The 22,248-nt window shown below is 43.5% G+C and overlaps 1 protein-coding gene across 1 annotated transcript in view; it reads left to right on the forward strand.

Annotated features, from left to right (window-relative positions):
* The window catches only part of KREMEN1 (kringle containing transmembrane protein 1), a 45,576-nt gene that overhangs the window by 17,172 nt on the left and 6,156 nt on the right, over positions 1-22,248 (forward strand). Inside the window, exons 3-6 of the mRNA XM_024768018.1 lie at positions 4,899-5,023; positions 11,613-11,766; positions 20,829-21,161; positions 22,012-22,170. Of these exons, the coding sequence (XP_024623786.1) occupies positions 4,899-5,023; positions 11,613-11,766; positions 20,829-21,161; positions 22,012-22,170 (771 nt within the window). The remainder of the gene's footprint in view (positions 1-4,898; positions 5,024-11,612; positions 11,767-20,828; positions 21,162-22,011; positions 22,171-22,248) is intronic.

Raw genomic sequence — 22,248 nt, forward strand, 5'->3', positions numbered from 1 at the left:
GAGCAAAAAACAACCCCGAGCTACAGTATGGACAGCCAAAAGTGGGAAGTGGTAAAGGCCTTCCCTCTTTCAGAAACTATTATTTTCCACACAGTTCTAATAAGCTCGATAGTTTTCTTATAAGCCTAAGAAGCAGAAAATTAAGAAGAGGATAAGCAAAGACCACAGGCACGAACAGTAGCAAGTAGATGCTAAGACTCCTTCCAGTTCTAATGTTCTGAGGGTTCAGCTGCCCCAACAGTAACCACGGAGACAGATTAACTATTAAAGTCAGACACAGGAACACACAAAAGCACACCAGTCTGGGACCATTTGGTGGCGTACATCTGGTGACCTCAAGCCACCAGGAAAAACTTAAAGTACGTAAGTTAAACTAAGTTTTTTTAAAAAAAATAGCTAATGCATTTTAGAAAAGTTTCATCCAAAATGATAAAGATAGAATTTTAAGTTTTAAAGTTAACCTTTAATGGAGAACTTGGTTATCTGGAATGGTGTTTCCAGATAGTCAAAGAGGACAGAGAGGAGTCAAAACCAATGGGTACTGGCTGTAAGTGGACGTCGTGATGCAGATGAGCTCTGCCTTTCACTCTGCTCTGCTCTCTCGACTCCCTGCTGCCTAAGAGGTACCTCTCTCTCCCCATGAGTTCAGCTGGCAATGTGGGACACATTTGTTCACTCAGCACACAGTTTTAGAGCACCTGCTGTATGGCTAGGACCATGCCAGGCCCTGGGAATACAAGTGGACAGAAGGTACAGTCCTACCCTTAAGTTGTTCATGTTTAACTGGGGAGAGAGACACATAAACAAGTGTTTAGAATCAAGCTTAGCATAGGCTGCTGTAGGACTACACAGCAGGGGCGTATAACCTGTTTTGTGGGATGGGAGGTTGATGGGAGGCCCATGGGGCTTCCCAAGGGAAATGATGCTCAGGCTGCAATCTTAAGCAGGGAAGAGCATTCTAAGCAGAAGAAACAGACTTTTGTAAGAAAGTCCAGAGGCCATAGAGCAATGTGCAGGTGGGAAACTTGGAGATGCACTATGATTTATCTTGGCTTTCATATAGAATGTGAGCCGAGGGATAGAGAGAGGGGTCATGCTGATGGGGGTGGGGTAGGGGAACAGCACAGATCAGGCAGGACCTTGTGTACCATGTGAGAGAGTTTGGACTTTATCCTGAAGGGCAGCATGGGAGCTTTGAGGGTTTTAGGCAGGGCTCCTGCATACCTCTGCATCTCCTGCTGCTTTTCCCTCTCTTTCACTGGTCATACTCACCACTTTGTGTTCCTGCGAAGGCCAAGGTTGTTCTTGCCTTAGGCCTTTGCCCTTGGCCTTCCTCTGCCTGGAATGTACTGTAAAGATTACTGTGCTTGCAGTGCACTAACTAGATTAGAATAGGGTGAGCCTAGGAGCAGGGAAATGGAATAGGAGACCAATGGAATAGTCTGAGTGGGAGAACGGTGGCCTAAACGGGGGAAATGGCAGGCTGGATAGAGACGTGGACAGGTGTCTGCAATATTTTAAGAGGTAGAATTGACAGTGTCTGGCAAGCGATTGACTTGGGTGTCAAGGATGATACCTAAGGCCATGGGTATTCAGAGGGGTGGAGCAGCAGCAGCATGGTGTGGTCTGATTTCCAGTGATCTACCTCCCGGTGCGCTTTGGGACCTCACTGCCCCACTGGAACATGAGCTGCCTGGATTTGCTCACCTATTATTGTGAATAAAGCTTATAGGTTCCAGCTGCATCAATGCAAACTACGACCCTGTTTATGTCTAATCTTAACATTTATGATTATGTGCCTTGGGCTGTCTATAAATGAATACATAATATCATGCTTATTTGTGAACATAATGGAATAAATGAGAGAGAAATCAGAGTAAATGACCAAGACGATCACGATCAAGTAGCTTTTATTAAAAACCATTAAACGCATGGCTCAGGTTTCCATATGTAAAGCCCCTTTAACAAACTTGGCTTATATGATATGCCTCCGACTAGATGCTTACTTAACTCACTGCATTTGTTTAAACTCTAAAATCCAGCCATTCCCAAGCTAGGCCCCCACTGAACACTGTGAACTCCTACTGCCTAGAGCTTTTCTGTTTGCATTTGCTTCTATAGAGATTTGGTTTGTTTCCGAAAGATGCATTTTAACATTTGTGTGGTGAGCCACATTTGTTATATTTGAACCATGTGTGATGCAAAGGAGAAGGGTAACCACTTGGCTTAGGGGGGAAGGATGACTCTTTGGGTTAACTTCCTGCCAATTTACAATGAGCTGGTTAGATGTAGATGGTGACAGAAATTAAAAAGTGTGTATGTGTACGTATATATATTATGCACACAAATACCTATATACATATATATGTATATTTTTATATGCCAAAAACTAGTTTGGATATAAAGCTTACTAAACTGGACCATGCTGTTCTCCAGCCTTAAACATAAAGGAAAAGTGCTTCCTAAGAATCTATATGTCTCACTTTGGAATTGGATAATGTATAACTCTTGACTGACCTAGAAGTGCTTCTAGGACCAGGCCTCATTCATGTCTTATTATAGCTGTAATTATGTAAACTGTGAGGAGCCAAACAGAGAACGTAGGGAAAGGGCTTCATCTGATAGTGAAGTGATTCATAAATTAATAACACAGATGGAAAACTAAGGGGCAGAGAGGTTGATTTGTCCATGGCTCACAATAAATTCATTCCTTCATTCAATGAGCATATATTTAGTATGTGTTATATAGGTGTGTTAGTTGTCTATTGCTATATGACAAATTACTCTAAAATTTAATGAATCAAAACAACACACATTTTTAAATGACTTTTTAAAAAATTATTTTTATTTATTTATTTATTTGGCTGCGTTGGGTCTTCGTTGCACGTGGGCTTTCTCTAGTTGCGGCAAGCGGGGGCTACTCTTCGTCGCGGCGCACGGGCTTCTCATTGTGGTGGCTTCTCTTGTTGCGGAGCACTGGCTCTAGGCGCACAGGCTTCAGTGGTTGCGGCTCGCAGGCTCAGTAGTTGTGGCTCTCGGGCTCTAGAGCACAGACTCAGTAGCTGTGGCGCGTGGGCGTAGTTGCTCCACGGCATGTGGGATCTTCCCGGACCAGGGCTCGAACCCATGTCCCCTGCATTGGCAGGCAGATTCTTAACCACTGCACCACCAGGAAAGCCCCAGCACACATTTATTATCTCACACTTTCTGTGGGCCAGGAAATCTGGGCATGGCTTAGCTGGGTCCTCTGCTTCAAGGTCTCTCATGTGTCTGCCAGGGCCGGGATCTCCTCTGAAGGTTCCTCTGGGGAAGGATCTACTTCAAGCATACATAGTTGTTGGTGGGATTCAGCCTTTGCAGAAACTGAAAGTCTCAGTTCCTTGCTGGCTGTTGGCTGAAGGCCATTCTCAGTTCCTTGCCATATGACATCTTGGGCATGATATGTTGCTTTATCAAAGTATATAAGCTGAGAGGGCGATAGAGAGAGTCTACTAGCAAGACTAAAGTCACAGTCTCTTGTAACCCAATCACAGAAGTGGCATCCCATCAACTTTGCCACGTTCTGTTGGACAAAAGCAAGTCACTCTTCCAGCCCACACTCAAGGAGAGGGGATCACACAAGGGCATGAACACCAGGAGGTAGGGATCATGGAGGGCCATCTTTGAAAGCTGTCTACCACAGTTGGTATATATATTTAGGTTTCCTTATTCTCAGTTGCAGCTTTTTCTACTAGACCAGACCATCTGATTGTGTGAAACACTAATATGTTCACTGTGGTAAACAGAATAATCTCCTTCCCCAAAATGTCTATTTTGTAACCCCCAGAATCTTTAAATATGTTACCTTACATGGCACATGTGATCAAGTTAAGAATTTTGAGATGGGGAGGATTGTCCTGAATTACCCAGCTGGGCCAGTGTAACCACACAGGTCCTTGTAACATAGAGGCAGGAGGACTAGAGTCAGAGAAGGTGATGTGATGATAGAAGCAGAGGGGGGCAAGCAGAGGCTGGGATGGGGCAGCCACAAGCCAAGGAATAGGGGCAGCTTCTAGGAGACGGAAAAGGCAAGGAACAGGTTGTCCCCTCGAGCCTGTGAAGGAACACAGCTCTGCTGATGCCTTGATTTTAGCCCCAGAAGACCCATTTAGTACATCTGACCTCCAGAACTGTTAAGATAATGAATTTATGCTACTTTAAGCCACTAGATTTGTGGTCATTTATTCCAGTAGCAATAGGAAACTAATACATTCACCAAAGGACCTGGTTAAACCAACTTGCGGGGCTTTTTAAGAAACAAGGGGAGGCATAAGGCATAGGATGGTGGGCTTCCAAGGGCTTTTTTGCTGTCCAGTGACTCTGAAACGTCATTTACATATTGTAGCTTCTCTGTTTTTAGGAAGTTATTCCTAGGTCTCGTCAATACTAAATTCTATCAATATTGAACAGGTGAAAAATTTCTTAGGCTTAGTTATATGGGCCTTACTCGTCAAAATAAAACAAAAACATAGCAGCTAGCAGAGGACACTAAGGCTTCTTTTTTTTTTTTTGCGGTACACGGGCCTCTCACTGCTGTGGCCTCCCCCATTGCGGAGCACAGGCTCCGGACATGCAGGCTCAGCGGCCGTGGCTCATGGGCCCAGCCGCTCCACGGCATATGGGATCTTCCCAGACCGGGGCACGAACCCGTGTCCTCTGCATCGGCAGGCGGACTCTCAACCACTGCGCCACCAGGGAAGCCCAAGGTTTCCATTTTTAAAGCTTATTGCTTGTTATTCATTTGCACCTTAGGAGTGGAAATGTTGGCTGAGATGAGAGTACCTGACACAACACGCTTTTCCCTCTTGGTGTTCACAGCCAGATGTTGTAAAGTTCTTTTGTTTTTCATTTTTCTTCAGTGCCTGGAAACCTTGGCTGCTACAAGGATCATGGAAACCCACCTCCTCTAACTGGTGCCAGTAAAACGTCTAACAGACTTACCATACAAACTTGTATCAGTTTTTGTCGGAGTCAAAGGTTCAAGGTAATGGTTCTGTGGCTATGTATCTATAGAAAAAGATAAAAGTGTAAGTGCATTCTGCTAAGATACCTTTAAAACATATAAACTGTAAAAAACAACCTGTGAAGCTATATGACTGTATACTTTTCTGCCAAGGAGAAGTTGGAGGAAGAGTGAGGCTTGGGATTCAAGGGCGTGAGGCAGCACTCTGTCCAAAGACTGCGAGAAAAGGGGAGGAAAAGCACCAATATCTGCATCCCAGTTTGACTTCCAGCACAGTTACATGTGTCCTTGAGCCCCTGCATGTTATGAGCAGAGACATCTCTGGCTCCCTGGGGGATCTGGGAATAAGCCAAGGTAGTGGTTACTTCTTTGATACATTAGGGTGCCCTAGCCTGGGCACCAGTCCAAAATAGTTTCTTTCCTTCCTATCCATTCTTCTATCTGAAACTCATTCGTCGGCCATTAAGGTTCAGTAATGCTCTTGTTTATTATATCAAAGAAAAGTCTTTCCACTTCCTTCCTTCCTTCCTTCCTTCCTCCTTCCTTCCTTCTTCAGTCAAAAGATCATTAATCAGGCCCAAGCGAGGAAAATAGACTGGCAGGGTTCAGGGCCTCTGTGGGGCAGGTAGCTGAGCAAGGCAGTTAGCCCAACGTGATCAAGCGATTGGTTGCTTGCAAAAGATTGAGCATATAAGTAACTATATTGAGGATAATGGGAGCCAGGTTTCTCATTAGAGAAGAAAGCCAGGGAAAACTGGAATGAAGTCTATAGTGTTGGACAGGGATTGAAGTTATTAGTATAGTGCATGGTTTCTGATACATATATAGAGAGAAGTAAATTTAACTATAAAAGTGTGTGTGTATGTGTATGTATGTATATACATGTATATTTCCTAGGTCTGTCCACTGAAAAGGCCTGGGAACAGTGCCACACTGGTAGTAAAGGTCACATTTAGCACTCATATCTTGGTTTATAAATACTGTTCTCCATTAAAAAGAACTAGGGCTCCTTGGAGAAAATTGCTGATTCTAGAGAAATCACAAGATAAGGTTGTTGGGTTTTTTTTTCTGAGAAAGCACAAGATGATCCTGAAACATCTTGTACAAGAAAGTAAGGAATGTGAGGGACTTGTCAAAAGGACACAGGAACCCACTTGGAGGGACTCCCACTGGCTAAATCTAACATAATTTGAGCTTCAAAACAAATAATAAGAATAATAAATATACTCCATTAAATAAAATAAGAATCTGCAAATTCACGCTGATGTAAAAAAATAACTGAATACTACCAAATGTAAAATAGATAGCTAGTGGGAAGCAGCCACATAGCACAGGGAGATCAGCTTGGTGCTTTGTGACCACCTAGAGGGGTGGGATAGGGAGGGTGGGAAGGAGATGCAAGAGGGAGGAGATATGGGGATATATGTATAGCTGATTCACTTTGTTATAGAGCAGAAACTAACACACCATGGTAAAGCAATTATACTCCAATAAAGACGTTAAAAAAAAAAGTGAACAAATAAATGAGGAGAAGAAAAGCATTTCCTTACAGGAGAATGCCAACTAATAAATGTAGAAGAAATGATGGAATTAGAAAATTCACCATTTGGCCACCATCATAGTAATAATTGATTCAGAGAACAAATATCAAGGTATGTAAATATTCCACATCCTCATGGATGGTGAGTAAAAGTTTTACTAGTGAGTGAAAGTTGCGTGAGGAATAGGATATTTATATAGCTTCAGAGATCTCCACAAAAAAATGAGGAGAAGAAAAGCATTTCCTTACAGGAGAATGCCAACTAATAAATGTAGAAGAAATGATGGAATTAGAAAATTCACCATTTGGCCACCATCATAGTAATAATTGATTCAGAGAACAAATATCAAGGTATGTAAATATTCCACATCCTCATGGATGGTGAGTAAAAGTTTTACTAGTGAGTGAAAGTTGCGTGAGGAATAGGATATTTATATAGCTTCAGAGATCTCCCCACAAAATACTACCATAAAGGGAAAACAAGTAATTCTACAGTGAAGAAAACTGGCGTGCACTACCATATGCAGGTGATCAAAGTTAGTATCACCAGTGATGGGACCACTAGACATTGTGTCTCACCTGACCTGTCAAGAGCATAACATCACTTTGGTGATTGTCTGCCAAAAATGCGTAATATGAATATAAGCATGAAACACTAGGTAAATCTGAAACGAGGGACATTCTACAAAATAGCCTTTATTCTTCAGAAATGTTAAGGTCACAAAGGTCAAGGAAGGCCTGCAGCTATTCCAGATTGAAGGAGACTGAGGAGACCCGACAGCTAAGTATGTCTGTGATGCTGGATTGGATCCTTTTCTACAAAGGCAGTTGCCAACTTGAATGTGGGTCTCTAGGTGAGAGGGAAAGGGCAGTTCTTTGTATTATTCTTGCAATTTTTCTATAGGTTTGGAATTATTTCAAAATGAAAATACAGCATAAGTATTTGAGAAAACACAACACCCATTAATGAGAAAAGTCGTAAGCAAACTAGGAAGAGAAGGGAACTTCCTCAATTTGATTACGAGCATCTACCAAAAACGCTAAAGCTAAATTTATGTTCAGTGCTGAAAGGTTCAGTGCTTTACATGTACGATCAGGAACAAACAGTGAGGCCCACTGCCACTTCTTCTGATCAGCATTGTACTGGAGGTCCTTTCCAATAAAATAAGGAAAGAAAAGTAAACAAAAGGCATGTAGGTTGGAAAGGGAGAAGTAAAATTTTCTTTATTTATGGACAAGATGATCATGTATGTAGACATAAGGAATCTATGAAAAAGCTATTAGAACTAATAAGTAGATTTAGCAGGGTTGCAGTTTATAAGGTCATATACAAAAATTAGTTGCATTTCTATATACTAAAAGTGAACAATTAAATATAAATTTTCAATTTAAAAATTAATTTTAAAAATAATTTTTAATTAAAGTTTTATTTTAAAAATTAAAACAAAAATTTAAATGCCATTTACAGTAGCATAAATAACAGAAGTAAGTTTAACAAAGGATATTGAAGACCTATACACTGAATACTACATGGCAAGGGAAAATTAAAGACGATCTAAATGAATGGAGACATAGACATTGTTCATAGATCAGAAGGCTCAGTATTGTTATAATGTCAGTTTTCCCCAAATTGATCAATAGATTCAATACAATCCTAATCAAAATCATACCAGATTTTTTAAATTGACAAGCTGATCCTAGAATTTATATGGAAAGGCAAAGAACTTAGAATAATCAAAATAATTTTTAAAGAGATCATCCTAGGAGGACTTGCCCTGCATGATCTCAAGACTTTCTGTAAAGCTGCAGTAATCAAGACAGTAGTATTGGCATACAAATAGTCACGTAGATCATGAGTCAGATTTGGCATGTGGGCCAAATCCTACCACCCACATATTTCTGTAAAAAAAAAAAAAAAGTTTTATTGACACACAGCCACACCCATTCCTGTATATATTGTCCAAGCCTGCTTTCATGTTTAGTCATTGAGAAGAGACCGTGTGACCCACAAAGCTGAAAACATTTACTGTATGACTTTTTATAGAAGGAGTTTTCCAACCTTTGTTATAGATCAATGGAACTGGATAGAGAGTCCAGAAATGGACCTGCACTTAGATGGACAATTGATTTTCAACAGAGATGCCAAGGTAATTCAGTGGGAGAGAGGATAGTCTTTCAACAAATGGTTCTGGAGAACTGGAGCTCTTTATGAAAAACAGGAACCCCTGTCCTTACATCACATCATAACTTCAAATTATACTACTGAAAAAATAGCTATAGTACTGACATAAAGATGGATATATAAGCCAATGGAATAGAATTTAGAGTCCAGAGATAAACCCATACATTTATTTAAGGCCAATTGATTTTTTTTAAAGTTTTTTTTTATGTGGACCATTTTTTTAAAGTCTTTATTAAGTTTGTTACAATATTGCTTCTGTTTTATGTTTTGGTTTTTTGGCCCTGAGTCATGTGGGATCTTAGCTCCCCGAACAGGGATCGAACCCACATCCCCTGCATTGGAAGGCAAAGTCTTAACCACTGGGCCACCAGGGAAGTCCCAAGGCTAATTGATATTTGACAAGGGTGCCATATCATTCAATGGGGAAAGAATAGTCTTTTCAACAAATAGTGCTGGGACAACTGGATATCCACATGGAAAAAGAATGAATTTGGACCCCTACCTCATATTACATATGAAAATTAATTAAAAATGGATCACAGGCCTACATGTAATAGCTAAAACTATAAAAGTTTAGAAAGAAGTATGGGTACAAATATACATGGCCTTGGATTAGGCAGTGGTTTTTTTAGTTATGATACCAAAAGCACAAACAAACAAAGAAAAAATAGGTAAATTGGACTTCATCAAAATTTAAAACGTCTGTGTATCAGGGACACTATTAAGAAAGTGAAAAAGCAACTCACAGAATAGAGAAAATATTTGCAAAACATATATCTGAATAAAAATCTAATGCCCAGAATATATAAAGAACTCTTACAATGTGACAATAAAAAGACAAGCAACCCAACTAAAAAATGAGCAAACGATCTGTAGATTTTTTTAAAAATATTTATTTATTTATTTATTTTTGGCTGCATTGGGTCTTTGTTGCTGCGCATGGGCTTTCTCTAGTTGTGGCTAACGGGGGCTACTCTTTGTTGCCGGTGCACAGGCTTCTCATTGCGGTGGCTTCTCTTGTTGTGGAGCATGGGCTTTAGGCACGCGGGCTTCAGTAGTTGTGGCATGCAGGCTCAGTAGTTGTGGCTCTCAGGCTGTAGAGTGCAGGCTCAGTAGTTGTGGTGCATGGGCTTAGTTGCTCCACGGCATAGTTGTGGCTAGCGGGGGCTACTCTTCGTTGCGGTGCACAGCCTTCTTATTGTGGTGGCTTCTTGTGTTGTGGAGCATGGGCTCTAGGCACGCAGGCTTCAGTAGTTGTGGCACGCGGGCTCAGTAGTTGTGGCTCACAGGCTGTAGAGCACAGGCTCAGTAGTTGTGGCTCACGGGCTTAGTTGCTCCAGGCATGTGGGATCTTCCCAGACCAAGGGTCAAGCCCTTGTCCCCTGCATTGGCAGGCGGATTCTTAACCCCTGTGCCACCAGGGAAGCCCTGATGAGCAAAGGATTTGAATAGACATTTCTCCATAGAAGATGTACAAATGGCCAGTAAGCACGTGAAAAGATGCTGAATATTACTAGTCTTTAGGGAAATGCAAATCAAAACCAATCAGATACCACTTCATATAATAAATAACCTAGGACAGCTGTAATTTTTTTTAAACGACAAAAGCAAGTGTTAGTGAGGTTGTAGAGAAATTACAACCCAGAAATCTCATTTCTAGGTATTTACCCTAGAGAAAGGAAAACTTATGTTCACACAAAAATCTACACAAATGTTTATAGCAGCTCTATTTTATAATTATGAAAAACTAAAAACAACCCAATGGATTAACAAACTGTGGTACATTCATACAACAGACTACTGCTCAGCAAATTATAAAATACATGCGTCAATTTGGATGAACCTCAGAGACATTATGCTGAGTGAAAGAAGCCACTCTCAAAACATAACATACTGTATGATTCCATGTACAGTATACAGTGTCTTAGTCCATTCTGGCTGCTGTTACAAAATGGTTGGCTTAAACCAAGCATTTTATTTCTCATGGTTCTAAAGGCTGAGAAGTCCAAGATCAAGGCTTTGGCAGATTTGGTGTCTGGTGATGGCCCGTTTCCTGGTTCATAGATGGCCATCTTCTCACTGTGTCCTCGCATGGCAGAAGGGGCAAGGGGGTCTCTTTTATAAAGGCTCTAACCCCATTCATGAGAGCAAGCCCTCACTTCCCAGAGGTCTCACCACTAAGTACCATCACATTGGGAATTAGCTTTCAACATATAAATTTCGGGGGTCGGGGGGGACACGGGCATTCAGTCTATAGTGTATGACATACTCGAAAAGATAAAACTATAGTGTAGAAAACTAATTAGTGGTTGCCAGGGGTTCTAGAGGGAGAACTATCATATAAAGCGATAGCACAAGGAAGGTTCCTGGGGTGATGCACCTATTCTGTATCCTGATTGTAGTGGTGGGTGTACAAATCTATACATAGGTTAAAATTCATAGGACTGTGTACCATATAAATAGTCGTACTGTATGGTAATATAAAAAATAAAAATGTTAAATGGGGTCTAGAGTAAGTTTTCTGTGAGTACTAACTTTAAAGCATTTACCACCTGGCACATAGTAAACATTCAATAAAATGGTTAGCTGTTATTATTATTAATGTTTCAAGTTAATGAGATTCCCCCCTGCCTTTAACTTACTTAAATACAGTAGAAATGCAAACATTAATAAGGGATGCTTACTGAAGGGGAAGCACCGTGGTGGTGTGTAGTTACCAGTCTACATGTAATGAAGTGTGGTGAGGGTGGGATGAGGCAGAGGTCCCTGGGGAACATGGGCTGGGAAGACGAAGTGCTTGCTTGCTGGGGGCCAAACCTGCCAGGCTCCTTCAGGCCACCGACACCCCTGACTGACGCTTACCAAGTGCTGCTTCTCTGTCGTGGCAGTTTGCCGGGATGGAGTCAGGCTATGCTTGCTTCTGTGGAAACAGTCCTGATTACTGGAAGTACGGGGAGGCAGCCAGTACTGAGTGCAACAGCGTCTGCTTCGGGGATCACACCCAGCCCTGTGGGGGCGATGGCAGGATCATCGTCTTTGACAGTGAGTATGCCCTGTGCCTGGCACTGTCCAAGGCACGGGAACCCTGGGCCAGGGGAACCAGCCTGCCCCTGCTTCCTCCCTCCCCGTTATCCATTCATTCACTTGGCAATACTTATTAAGCACCTTCTGCAGGCCAGGCAGGCACTGACCAGACCCTGGGGATACAGCACTGAACCAGAAGACTCTAGAAGTGAGCACAGACGTTTAACAAGTAATTACTTACAGTTGTGCCCTGGCCTATTGTGAGATGCTCAGACAACCTAGAAAAGATAATAGGGACACTGATGTAATGGTTCAGCATCAGCTTTAAGATCCTCTTGTTTAATGTAATTTGCAAGCCCTTTTAGTGTTTTCTGAGGCATCTGAGATTTATATCTTACTGTGATAGAGCAGAGAAGAGATGCAAAGCTTCGAGTTGTCTTTCCAGGCCTGGTACTGAGTGTGCCCTGACCCACCCGTCTCCTCCCTGACCCGCCACTCCGTGAGATGCTGGCCAGGGCAGAGCATCTAAACGGGGTATGGCCTGGGACCTTGACCTCTTCAACCGCTGGCCCACTTGATCCCCCGTAATCCACCCACATCTACGCGGTGGTAATGAGACTTTGCAAGCGCCCTTGTACCAGTGCAGCGCCAGATTTTAAGATGGCAGAAAGGAGATAGTCACAGATGAGGCAGACGAAGGGAAAGGCTTGAGCTTACTGAGATACACTGTAGAGTCTACAGTGTTGTTAGTCCCCAGGCTAGATTAGATGCTGACATCTTGACTAGGCTGAGTGGCTCAGTTTTAAGCCAGAATGTCATGTGGTACGTCAGTGTCCTGGGGTTGCTGCCATAGCAAATTATCACCAACTGGGTGGCTTCAAACAACAGAAATTTCTTCTCTCATAGTTTGGGAGCCTAGAAGTCCAAAATCAAGGCGTTGTCAGGGCCATGTTCCCTTTGAAGGCTCCAGGGAAGAATCTTCCTTTGCCTCTTCCTACTATCCGGTCATTGCTGGCAGTCTTCGGCATTCCTTGACTTGTAGCTGCATCACTCCGGTCTCTGTCTTCTTTACGTGACTGACTTCCCTCTGTGCCTCCTTACAAGGACACTAGTCATTGGATTAGGTCTACCCTAATCTAGTACAGCCTCAGTTAACTTGATAACATGTGTAAAGACCCTGTTTTCAAATAAGGTCACCAACACAGACACCAGGCATTAGGAGTTAAACATATCTTTTTGGAGGACATGATTCAGCCACTACGTATGGTGTCTGTAAAACCCAGCCTGAGTTTATAACTGATGCTTTCACAGGTTACAGCTTAGACACTGTCAAAAATGTGTTTTTTTGTGTGGGGGGGCACAGTGGGAGGATTGGCGAGCAGAACTCACGTGGTTAATTTTTGGTCTTTTTAGTTGTGTGCCCACTGGAGACTGCCAGTGGCTTCCTATACATCCTGTTTTGCTCAGTGTTAGTACCTCTGTTAAAGGCTGCACCTCAGCTAATGTTTAAGGGAGAATAGTTGGCAAATAATATGTGTTGCACGTCCATTTAGCCTTTCATCTCCAGAGTTCATTGTTATAAAATCCTCTGCCTCAACACCCCAACCCAGGAGAGTATGTTGGCTGACCTTACAGAGTGCCTGGTATACTCTTAAGTAAAAAAAATAAGGAGAAAAATACTGAGTCCCTAGTATGTAAGGCTTTATAAGAATTGTCACGTTGGGCCCTCCTGGCAGCCATCTGAGGAAGGCATTATTATCCCTCTCATTTTACGGAAGAGAGTCCTAGGTTGTGGAGAGGAAGAGAGTCCTAGGTTGTGGAGGGGATAAATAACTTGCCAGGACTCACACCACCAGCAAGCCGTGGGCATAGACAGTAAACAGAAGCAGGGTGTGTGGGTTCACTACCTGTTTTTCTACTTTAAACAGAATATAGTGTTAATTTTTTTAAATGAAAAATAAGTGTTGGTGAGAATATGGAGAAATTGAAACCCTGTACGTTGTTGGTATAAATGTTAATGGCGCAGCTCCTTTGAAGCAGTCTGGCAGTTCCTCAAAACGTGAAACAGAGTCATCTTATGACCCAGTAATTCCACTCCTAAGAATATACCCGAGAGAGCTGAAAACATATGTTCATACAAAAGCTTGCACATGAATGTTCATAGCAGCATTATTCCTAACAGCCAAAAAGTAGCAACACCCCAGATGTCCATCAACTGACAAATGGATGAACAAAATGTGGTGTGTCCATACAATGGAATATTATTTAGCCCCAAAAAGAAATGAATTACTGACCCCTGCCACAACATGAGGAACCTTGAAAACATGATGCTCAGTGAAAGAAACCAGATGCACGGGGCGCATATTTAATGATTCCATTGATAAGAAATGTCCAGAATAGGCAAATCCATACAGACAAAAAACAGATTAATGGTTGCCAAGGGCTGGGGAAAGGGGAGGAATGAGAAATGATTGCTTAGGAGGTATGGGTTTTCTTTTTGGGGTAATGAAAATATCCTGGAATTGGATAGTAGCAGTGGATGCACAACATTGTGACAGAACTAAATACCACTGAACTGTACTCTTTTAAATGGTTAAAATGGTGAATTTCATATCAATAAAAATAAGTATAGTTTTTATGTGATACTCTTTCATTCACTTAGCACATTTTTATTGGATATCTTCAGTGTGGCAGATAAATTATGTTTTATTTGCACAGTGCCTCTACGTCAAATGGAAATAATTTGGTTTAAAGTCAGTCATCTTTGTACCAAGTATCATCTTTGGTACTAGAAATATATCTAGGAGTTAGCACTGGGCCTCACACAAAAGTGCCCTAAGACAAATTAATTATGGTGAAAATAATTGCTCTCTATTGAGTGCTTGCTTTATGCTAGACTTGATGCTGGGGCACTTGTTTATTTTGTTATTTAATCCTTGCAACAGCCCAGTTGATAAGGAAGCTGTGGATCAAAAGATTAAATAATTTGTCCAAGCTAATAAGTGCCAGAGTCAGGATTCAAACTCAGGTTTGCCACAGTTTTTTATTTTTCTATTTTCAGCAGCTAAAAATCCCTTTTATTAACAATAACAAAATAGATCATAATACCAGATCCAGTTTAATGCTTTAAAAGTATGTGAACAGGGCTTCCCTGGTGGCACAGTGGTTGAGAGTCCGCCTGCCGATGCAGAGGACACGGGTTCGTGCCCCGGTCTGGGAAGATCCCACATGCCGCGGAGCGGCTAGGCCCGTGAGCCATGTCCGCTGAGCCTGCACGTCCAGAGCCTGTGCTCCGCAATGGGAGAGGCCACAACAGTGAGAGGCCTACGTACCGCAAAAAAAAAGTATGTGAACAAAGTTTGCCTGGTTGTTCAGATTATGATCAAACTGGCCCCTTCCGCAGGTCTCTAACTGCCCCCTCTGGCTTCCATGCCCTCGAGGACTAAAAAGAATGGCACTGAGAGGCTGTCTATTCCAGTCTTCAGAGGCCCCAATGTGTGTTGACTGGCAGGGGCCCCTGACAGCAGCCAACTCATAATTCATACCCCACAGCTTTGTAAAGAAAGGTACAAAATGCAGCACTGTAGAAATAATCTGTAAAGTTTCATCTGTTAGGAGTAAAATAGTTTAAAGAGCTTAAGTACTGCCTCCTGGAGATCCTTATGATCCACTGGATGAGGCTGAGCATTTCAGAGATGGTGACTGCAGACTATCCCGTAATTTGGGAGGGCAAAGGTGCCTCTCCTAAGAGACTGGAGGAGAGTTAGATGTGAGAAAGGGACCAGGTTTCAGTCTCTGTGTCTCAGAACAACCACCTCGGGAGAGAGACTACTCAGGCAGCGGGCGGAAGCTGTCTGCTCAGTATTTGTTGCCACATCCAGTGATTTGTCACAGGCTCTGTGACTGATTTTCCAGCAGGCTCGCATGAGCTTAGGGAGGTTGCTGAAGTAGGTTGTGTTCTCTGTGTAAAAGTGGCGCTGATGAAGGCTTCAGAGCCTCTGCTGCCCCCAGAGTTAAACGTACTGAATTAACAGAACCAAACAGAAGATCAGATAGGCCGGCGTCAGCAGCAGGTCACAGGGACTGCCCAAGCAGCCCTCTTGGCCTCCCTCAGCTTCTAGGCACTGAAGGGAGAAGTGAGTCATATAGGTTGGGTCTTACTTGGTAACATTAGTGGAGCACCTATATTCACAGGGCACTGTGCTATCCATTTCCCAGGCATTCTCTCCCTTAATTCTCATAATACTGTGAAGCAGGTACTGTTATCTTTACTTGCCCCACAAGAAAACTGAGGCTCATAAAAGTTTAGTAACTTGCCCAGAGTCCCACAGATAGAGATCCTGCCCTCATGGAACTTACATTTTGGTGGGAAGGGAGGAGATTAATGGTGAAAAAGATTGAGGGCCTAAGGACATGTAGGATCTGACAGCTGGGACTGTATTAGTAATTGTATTTCATAGATTCCAAGATGCCATCAGTTGTGAGATGCAACATTATTTTATATGCCACTGAAAGGAAAAAAATGCTTCCAATTAAACAATGACATGCACGGACTGAAAGACACATCCTAGGTTGTGTGTCAGGTCAATGTCCCCTTCAAAAAATAAGATCTTGAATATATTCGTAAGTTTTAAGTTTCCTTAATATCTGAAATGTAAGTTTCCTTTTTTCCTGAATTATCACTGAACTTTAATAATCCATCATAGATGTCATGTGCTTGTTCTCAAAATTGCTGAATTGGATGTACTGTCAGCATGGCACGCATCTAGGAATCGAAATTTCTGAGTTTGTCTGCCTTTGCTGTTGAAACATCAGTTTAAATTGGACACTTTTTTCTTTTCAAATAATAATAATAATAAAATAACTAACACGTAACTGAGCTTGTACTCTGTGCCAGATCTCATACTAAACACTTTACATGCATCAACTCATTTTGATTCTTATAACCTCATGAGGGAGAAACTATTACTAATTTCATTTTATAGATGAGGAAACTGAGGTATACAGAAGATAAGTATCTTGCTCAAATTCATAGTTAGTACATGGTAAAGTCAAGATTAGAACCCAGGAATCTTTATTTTTTTAATTTAGGTTTATTGAGGTGAAATTACATATAGTAAAGTCACCCTTTTAGTTGCATAGTCCAGTAAGATTCAACAAATATGTACACAGTCGAAATATAGGACATTTTTGTCACCTCAGAAAGCTCTCTTGTGCCCCTTTGTGGTCACCACCCCCAGCCCTCAGCAGCCACTGATCCCGTGTTCCACCTGTATGGTTTTGTGTTCTGAACAAAGTCATATAAATGGAATTATACAGTACTTAAACATTTGCGTTTGGCTTCTTTCACTTAGAAAAATACTTTTGAGATTCACTTGTGTTGTTTCAGTAGTTCCTTTTTATTGCTAAGAAACATGCCTTTGTACAAATGTGTCACAGCTCATTCATCATTTACCAATCGGTAAACATCAGTCTATGATAAAGATGCTGTACAGCTGCTGTACACACACATGTACAGGTGTTTGAGCGTGTGTTTGTATTTCTCTTGGGTGAGTACCTAGGAGTTACAGCATTTCTGGGCCATACACTAAGTGCATATTCAGCGTTTATAAGACACTGCCAGCTGTTTTTTGAAGTGATTATACCATTTTAGACTCTGGCTGACAAGATATAAGATTTCCAGTTACTCCTCATCCTCACCTGTACTTTTGTATTGTCTCTTTTTTAATGTTAACCATTCTTTCGTGTGTGTCGTGGTAACTCATGGTTTTACTTTGCATTTCCATAATTTCTAATGATGTTGAACATCTTTTCATGTTCTTATTTGCCATCTGGTATCATATTCTTTCGGCCTAAAGTTCCTTTAGCATTTTCTCTAATGCAGGTCTGCTGTCAATGGCTTCTCTCAGCTTTTGTTTGAGAAAGCCTTATTTCACCTTCTTTTTTTGGCCATGCCGCACGGCATGTGGGATCTTTGTTCCCGGACCAGGGATCGAACCTGGGCCCTCAACAGTGAAAGTGCCGAGTCCTAACCACTGGACCTCCTGGGAATTCCCTTTGTTTTTTAAATTTTTGTTTTATTTGCCTGAAGATTGCTGAGATTCTTAAATAACCTTTCATCAACTTTGGAGCATTCTTAGCCATTATCTCTTCAACTATTTCTCCTATCTTATTCTCTTTTTCTTCTCTTTCTGGGACTCCAGTTATATATTGTTAGACCGTTTGATATTGTGCCCCAGCTGTTGGAAGCTCTGTTCTTCTTTTTTATTTATTTTTTTCTCTGTGTTTCATTTTGGATAATTTCTACTGACCTATTTTCAAGCATGTTGATTGTTTTCTCAGTGTGTGTAATCTGTTTCTAAGCCCATCAAAGGAATTCTTCATCTCTAATATTGTTTGTTTTATTTCTAGAATTTACATCTGACTCTTTTTTGTAGTTTCCATATCTCTGCTGAAATTTCCAATCTGTTCAAGCATGTTGTCCATCTTTTCCCCTAGATATTTTCTGTCTGGTAGTTCTAATGTCTGGGTCATTGAGTCTGGTTCTGTGGATTGTTTTATCTCCTTTTTTAAAAATTGAGATGTAATTGACATATAACACTATTAGTTTTAGGTGTACAACATAATCACTCAATATGTATATATATTGTGAAATGATTACCAGATGTTTTATCTCTTGACGGTGTCTTTTTTTTAATATAAATTTATTTTTGGCTGCTTTGGGTCTTCGTTGTGGCACGTGGGCTTCTCATTGCGCTGGCTTCTCTTGTTGCGGAGCACAGGCTCTAGGCGCGCAGGCTTCAGTGATTGTGGCACACAGGCTCAGTAGTGGCTTGCAAGCTCTAGAGCGCAGGCTCAGTAGCTGTAGTGCATGGGGGCTTCACGGCATGTGGGACCTTCCCGGACCAGGGATTGAACCCGTGTCCCCTGCATTGGCAGGCGGATTCTTAACTATCGCACCGCCAGGGAAGTCCCGACAGTGTCTTTTATTTTCCTTTCTTTCTTGCTTGCTTCCTTTTATGTTTTGTGTGTTGTAATATTGTATTGAATACCGTACACTATACGTAGAAGGATAGTAGAGGCTGAGGAGGTGTATTTACACCTGGAAATGGGCAGGCCTGCTTGGTGTGGGGATTGATTTAGCCTTTCTATCAGTGGTCGAGCTGGGTTTGGGTTTCCCTGTTCCTGTCATCACCTGCAGTGCATGTCAACCTTCAGATTCCTCCCATGATGGCTGCTGTTACCTCATGCTCAGTGTGGAGCCTGGGATGCCAGTGGGGTTTTTTCATTGTTCCCATTCCACCCTCAACTTTGAGCAGTTCCTCCTTGCCCGTGACCTTTCCCCTCCCTTGATGGTAGACTTCTGCTGCTTGTTACTTGGCGCTGTGCTCGTGGTGTGGTTGGGGGTTCTTGGTTCTCCTGCCCCATCCTCCATCTCAGACACGTCGTGTCACTGGGCCTCAGGGATGGGGTCTTTCCAGCATCCCCAAATACCCCTCTCCCGGCAGCCGAGCACTGCCTTGTATCTGTGGGGGCTTCCGGGAAGAAGAGGGTCTCCTGCCCCTCCATTGGGTAGCAGACCTCTGCTTGGCATTGGTACAGGATCCTGGGGCTCAAGGCAACCAGGGGCTGATGGCTTTTGCCTCTGCTCTTCCCCCAGAAGCAATGAGTCTTTGCCTGGTTACTTTGACAGGAACGAGAGAGTCTCCTGCTCCCTCCCCAGGGGCTTCTATGCTGGCCCTGGGAGCAGGAGGGTTTGCTGCCCCTCCCCTTGCAGCTTAAGGATTTTGTTTCCTTTGAGAGGAGGGTCCTGGAAGAGGGCAGGGTTTCAGGCCTGTCCCCCAGCAGTGGCTCATCACCTCCTACCCGTCACCTTCTGCTCACTGGTACCACCAATAGGGACCCTTTGGTGTCCTGCCCTACCCTGGTCATTCTCGTGGGCCCTGGGTGGAGGCCTGCACAGAATTGCTTGCAAGTGAGTGCAGACTCCTGTTGTATCTGGGGTCCCCGGGCATCCTGGACTGAGAGGCTAGCCCACATTCAGCCTTTAGAAATTTGTTAAAATTTTAGCTGCTTTCTTCTTACTTACTTTCATGGCGACCCCCTCTTCCTCTTGTGCTCCGTCAACGATGAAACACTTTGTGTGGCCTGACTCTCCTCAGAGGAGCTTCTTACTTTTTAGAATTAAATTGCCTTGGTTGTCTTGAGACCTCAGCTTTCTAATGCATTGAAGAAAAGTTCTGAGCTTTTTCTCATTGTTAGGATGAAAGCAGCTTTCTACATCCTAAAGGGAAGCAGAACTCCCCCAAAGCCTGCTTTTTAAATCCCAGCCCTACCCTCCCTCTTGAGGACTTTCATTTCCAGGATCTTATTTGCACTTCAGCACATAAGATACAGTGAAGTGTATCTGCCACTCAGAACCTGCCACTCAGAACTGGGAGTCCAGAGACATCAAATGTGCTGCTGCAGAGTGATCAGTGAGCTTCCCCTCTGCAGAAAGTCATTTCTTGTGCCACAGTTTCCCACTTGAAAAACAAGTGTGGCCCCTCAAATGAGCCTCGCACCCCTAAGGTACTTGGGATGCCCTCGGCTTTTTACAACCTTACCTCATCAGTGCCCCCTGCAGAGAGGTCCTTTGTTTTCATGTGCTTTGTCTCATCTGTCCTCACACATTTATGTGATACAAGAGCAGGTAGGTGGTGGTCTCTCCACTCTCAAAGCTGTGAGAAGCTAGAGGTCTGGATGTGAAGTATGGCCCCTGGGATCAATGGCCCAGCTGGTTCCGAACCCAGACTCTCTGACTCCAGCCTGGCCCCCGCCGGGGGCCGCACTGCTGTGCTGTGTGCTAACTTTAAGGTCTCCTGGGGAAAAAAAAAAAAAGCCTCCAGTCATTTGTTCAGGGTTTAAGCGATTCATTCTGTGATTCAATCCTGAAACATGAGACAGTCTGGTTTTGCAGACAAAAAACAACATCCCAAACTGGATCCCATCAGCTAGGAAGTTTTGTTTGTAACAGGTTGAAAAGTGAGCCCTGTGGCCGAGCCCCAGCCTGAGGGCTGGTATCCTTTTGTCTCCTGCAGCTCTGGTCGGTGCCTGTGGTGGGAATTACTCGGCCATGACTTCCGTGGTCTATTCCCCCGACTTTCCCGACGCATACGCCACAGGGAGGGTCTGCTACTGGACCATCCGGGTCCCGGGAGCCTCCCACATCTACTTCAGCTTTGCCTTGTTTGACATCCGGGATTCCGCAGACATGGTGGAGCTGCTGGACGGCTACACCCACCGCGTCCTGGTCCGTTTCAACGGGAGGAACCGCCCACCTTTGTCCTTTAACATCTCTCTGGACTTTGTCATCTTGTATTTCTTCTCTGATCGCGTCAATCAGGCCCAGGGATTTGCTGTCTTGTACCAAGGTAAGACCTCGGCCTCCTTGGGCTCCCCTTGAACCTCATTGTGACGTGTGGACCTCGGGTGCTTCTTGCCAGAAGGACTGTATGTCAGGATCTGCCCACTCAACTTGCAGGTTTTCCCGCCTCCTATTTTATAACTTGTACCCACTTCATGATACAGAGACGAGGTGCCACCTGTGAGTTCTGCTGTCTTAGTCGTTCTCATGACAGTTTTCATGGGAGAGTTAAAAGACTAACTAAAAGAAAGAGCTGAGATTGGCAGAATCGGAAGGTTCCAGAGAGGTCATTTGCTCCATCCTCCTGCCTCTGAACATCCTAGCCAATCCCCAAAGCCTGGTTTACCATCTTCAGACCCTCCTAACATGGGGCTGCACTCCTGCCCCTGTAATGTGAACACACGTGTGCTAGGCACAACTCGTTGCCCACACATGGGAACACAGCAGGTGTCCGTGACCTAGTCTCTGTTCTGGACGTCGAGGGCCTCAAGAAGAGTTCAGTCAGTGTGTGGCTACAGGAAGGAGGAGGAGGCCTCCTCACGGGTGGGACAGGCTGAAAGAACAGGTAGAATTGGGGCAGATAGATAGGAAGGAAGAGGGCCTTCGGGGCAGAGGGACCATAGCTGCAGAGGCACAAGGGTAGGAAAACCCTAAAGCACGTTCAGGGATCCATGCAGAGACACGTCAAATGGCTCCTTCGGAGCCAGAGCCTGGCAGGTTCTGCTTTGGGGCCAGCGGGGCCAAGAATTGCCCCCAGCACTGAACCATAGAAAACTGCCTTCTCTTCATGACCAGTGCCTCCTCCTCTTCGTTGTCTCCACCAGCTTTCCCCCAGCTAATTCCTTTTGATCTTCCAGCCGTCAAGGAAGACCCGCCACAGGAGAGGCCCACTGCCAACCAGACGCTGGCTGAGGTGTTCACAGAGCAGGCCAACCTCAGTGTCAGCGCTGCCCGGTCCTCCAAAGTCCTCTACGTCATCACCACCAGCCCCAGCCACCCACCCCAGACCGTGCCAGGTAGCAGTTCCCAGACACCATCAAAGAGGTGGGAGCCACAGAGCTTGGGGGTAGTGCACTTGGCGGTTACAGAAACAG

The sequence above is a fragment of the Neophocaena asiaeorientalis genome, unplaced genomic scaffold, assembly GCF_003031525.2.
Source record: "Neophocaena asiaeorientalis asiaeorientalis breed wild unplaced genomic scaffold, Neophocaena_asiaeorientalis_V1.1 scaffold828, whole genome shotgun sequence".
In the NCBI taxonomy this organism is placed as follows: domain Eukaryota; kingdom Metazoa; phylum Chordata; class Mammalia; order Artiodactyla; family Phocoenidae; genus Neophocaena; species Neophocaena asiaeorientalis.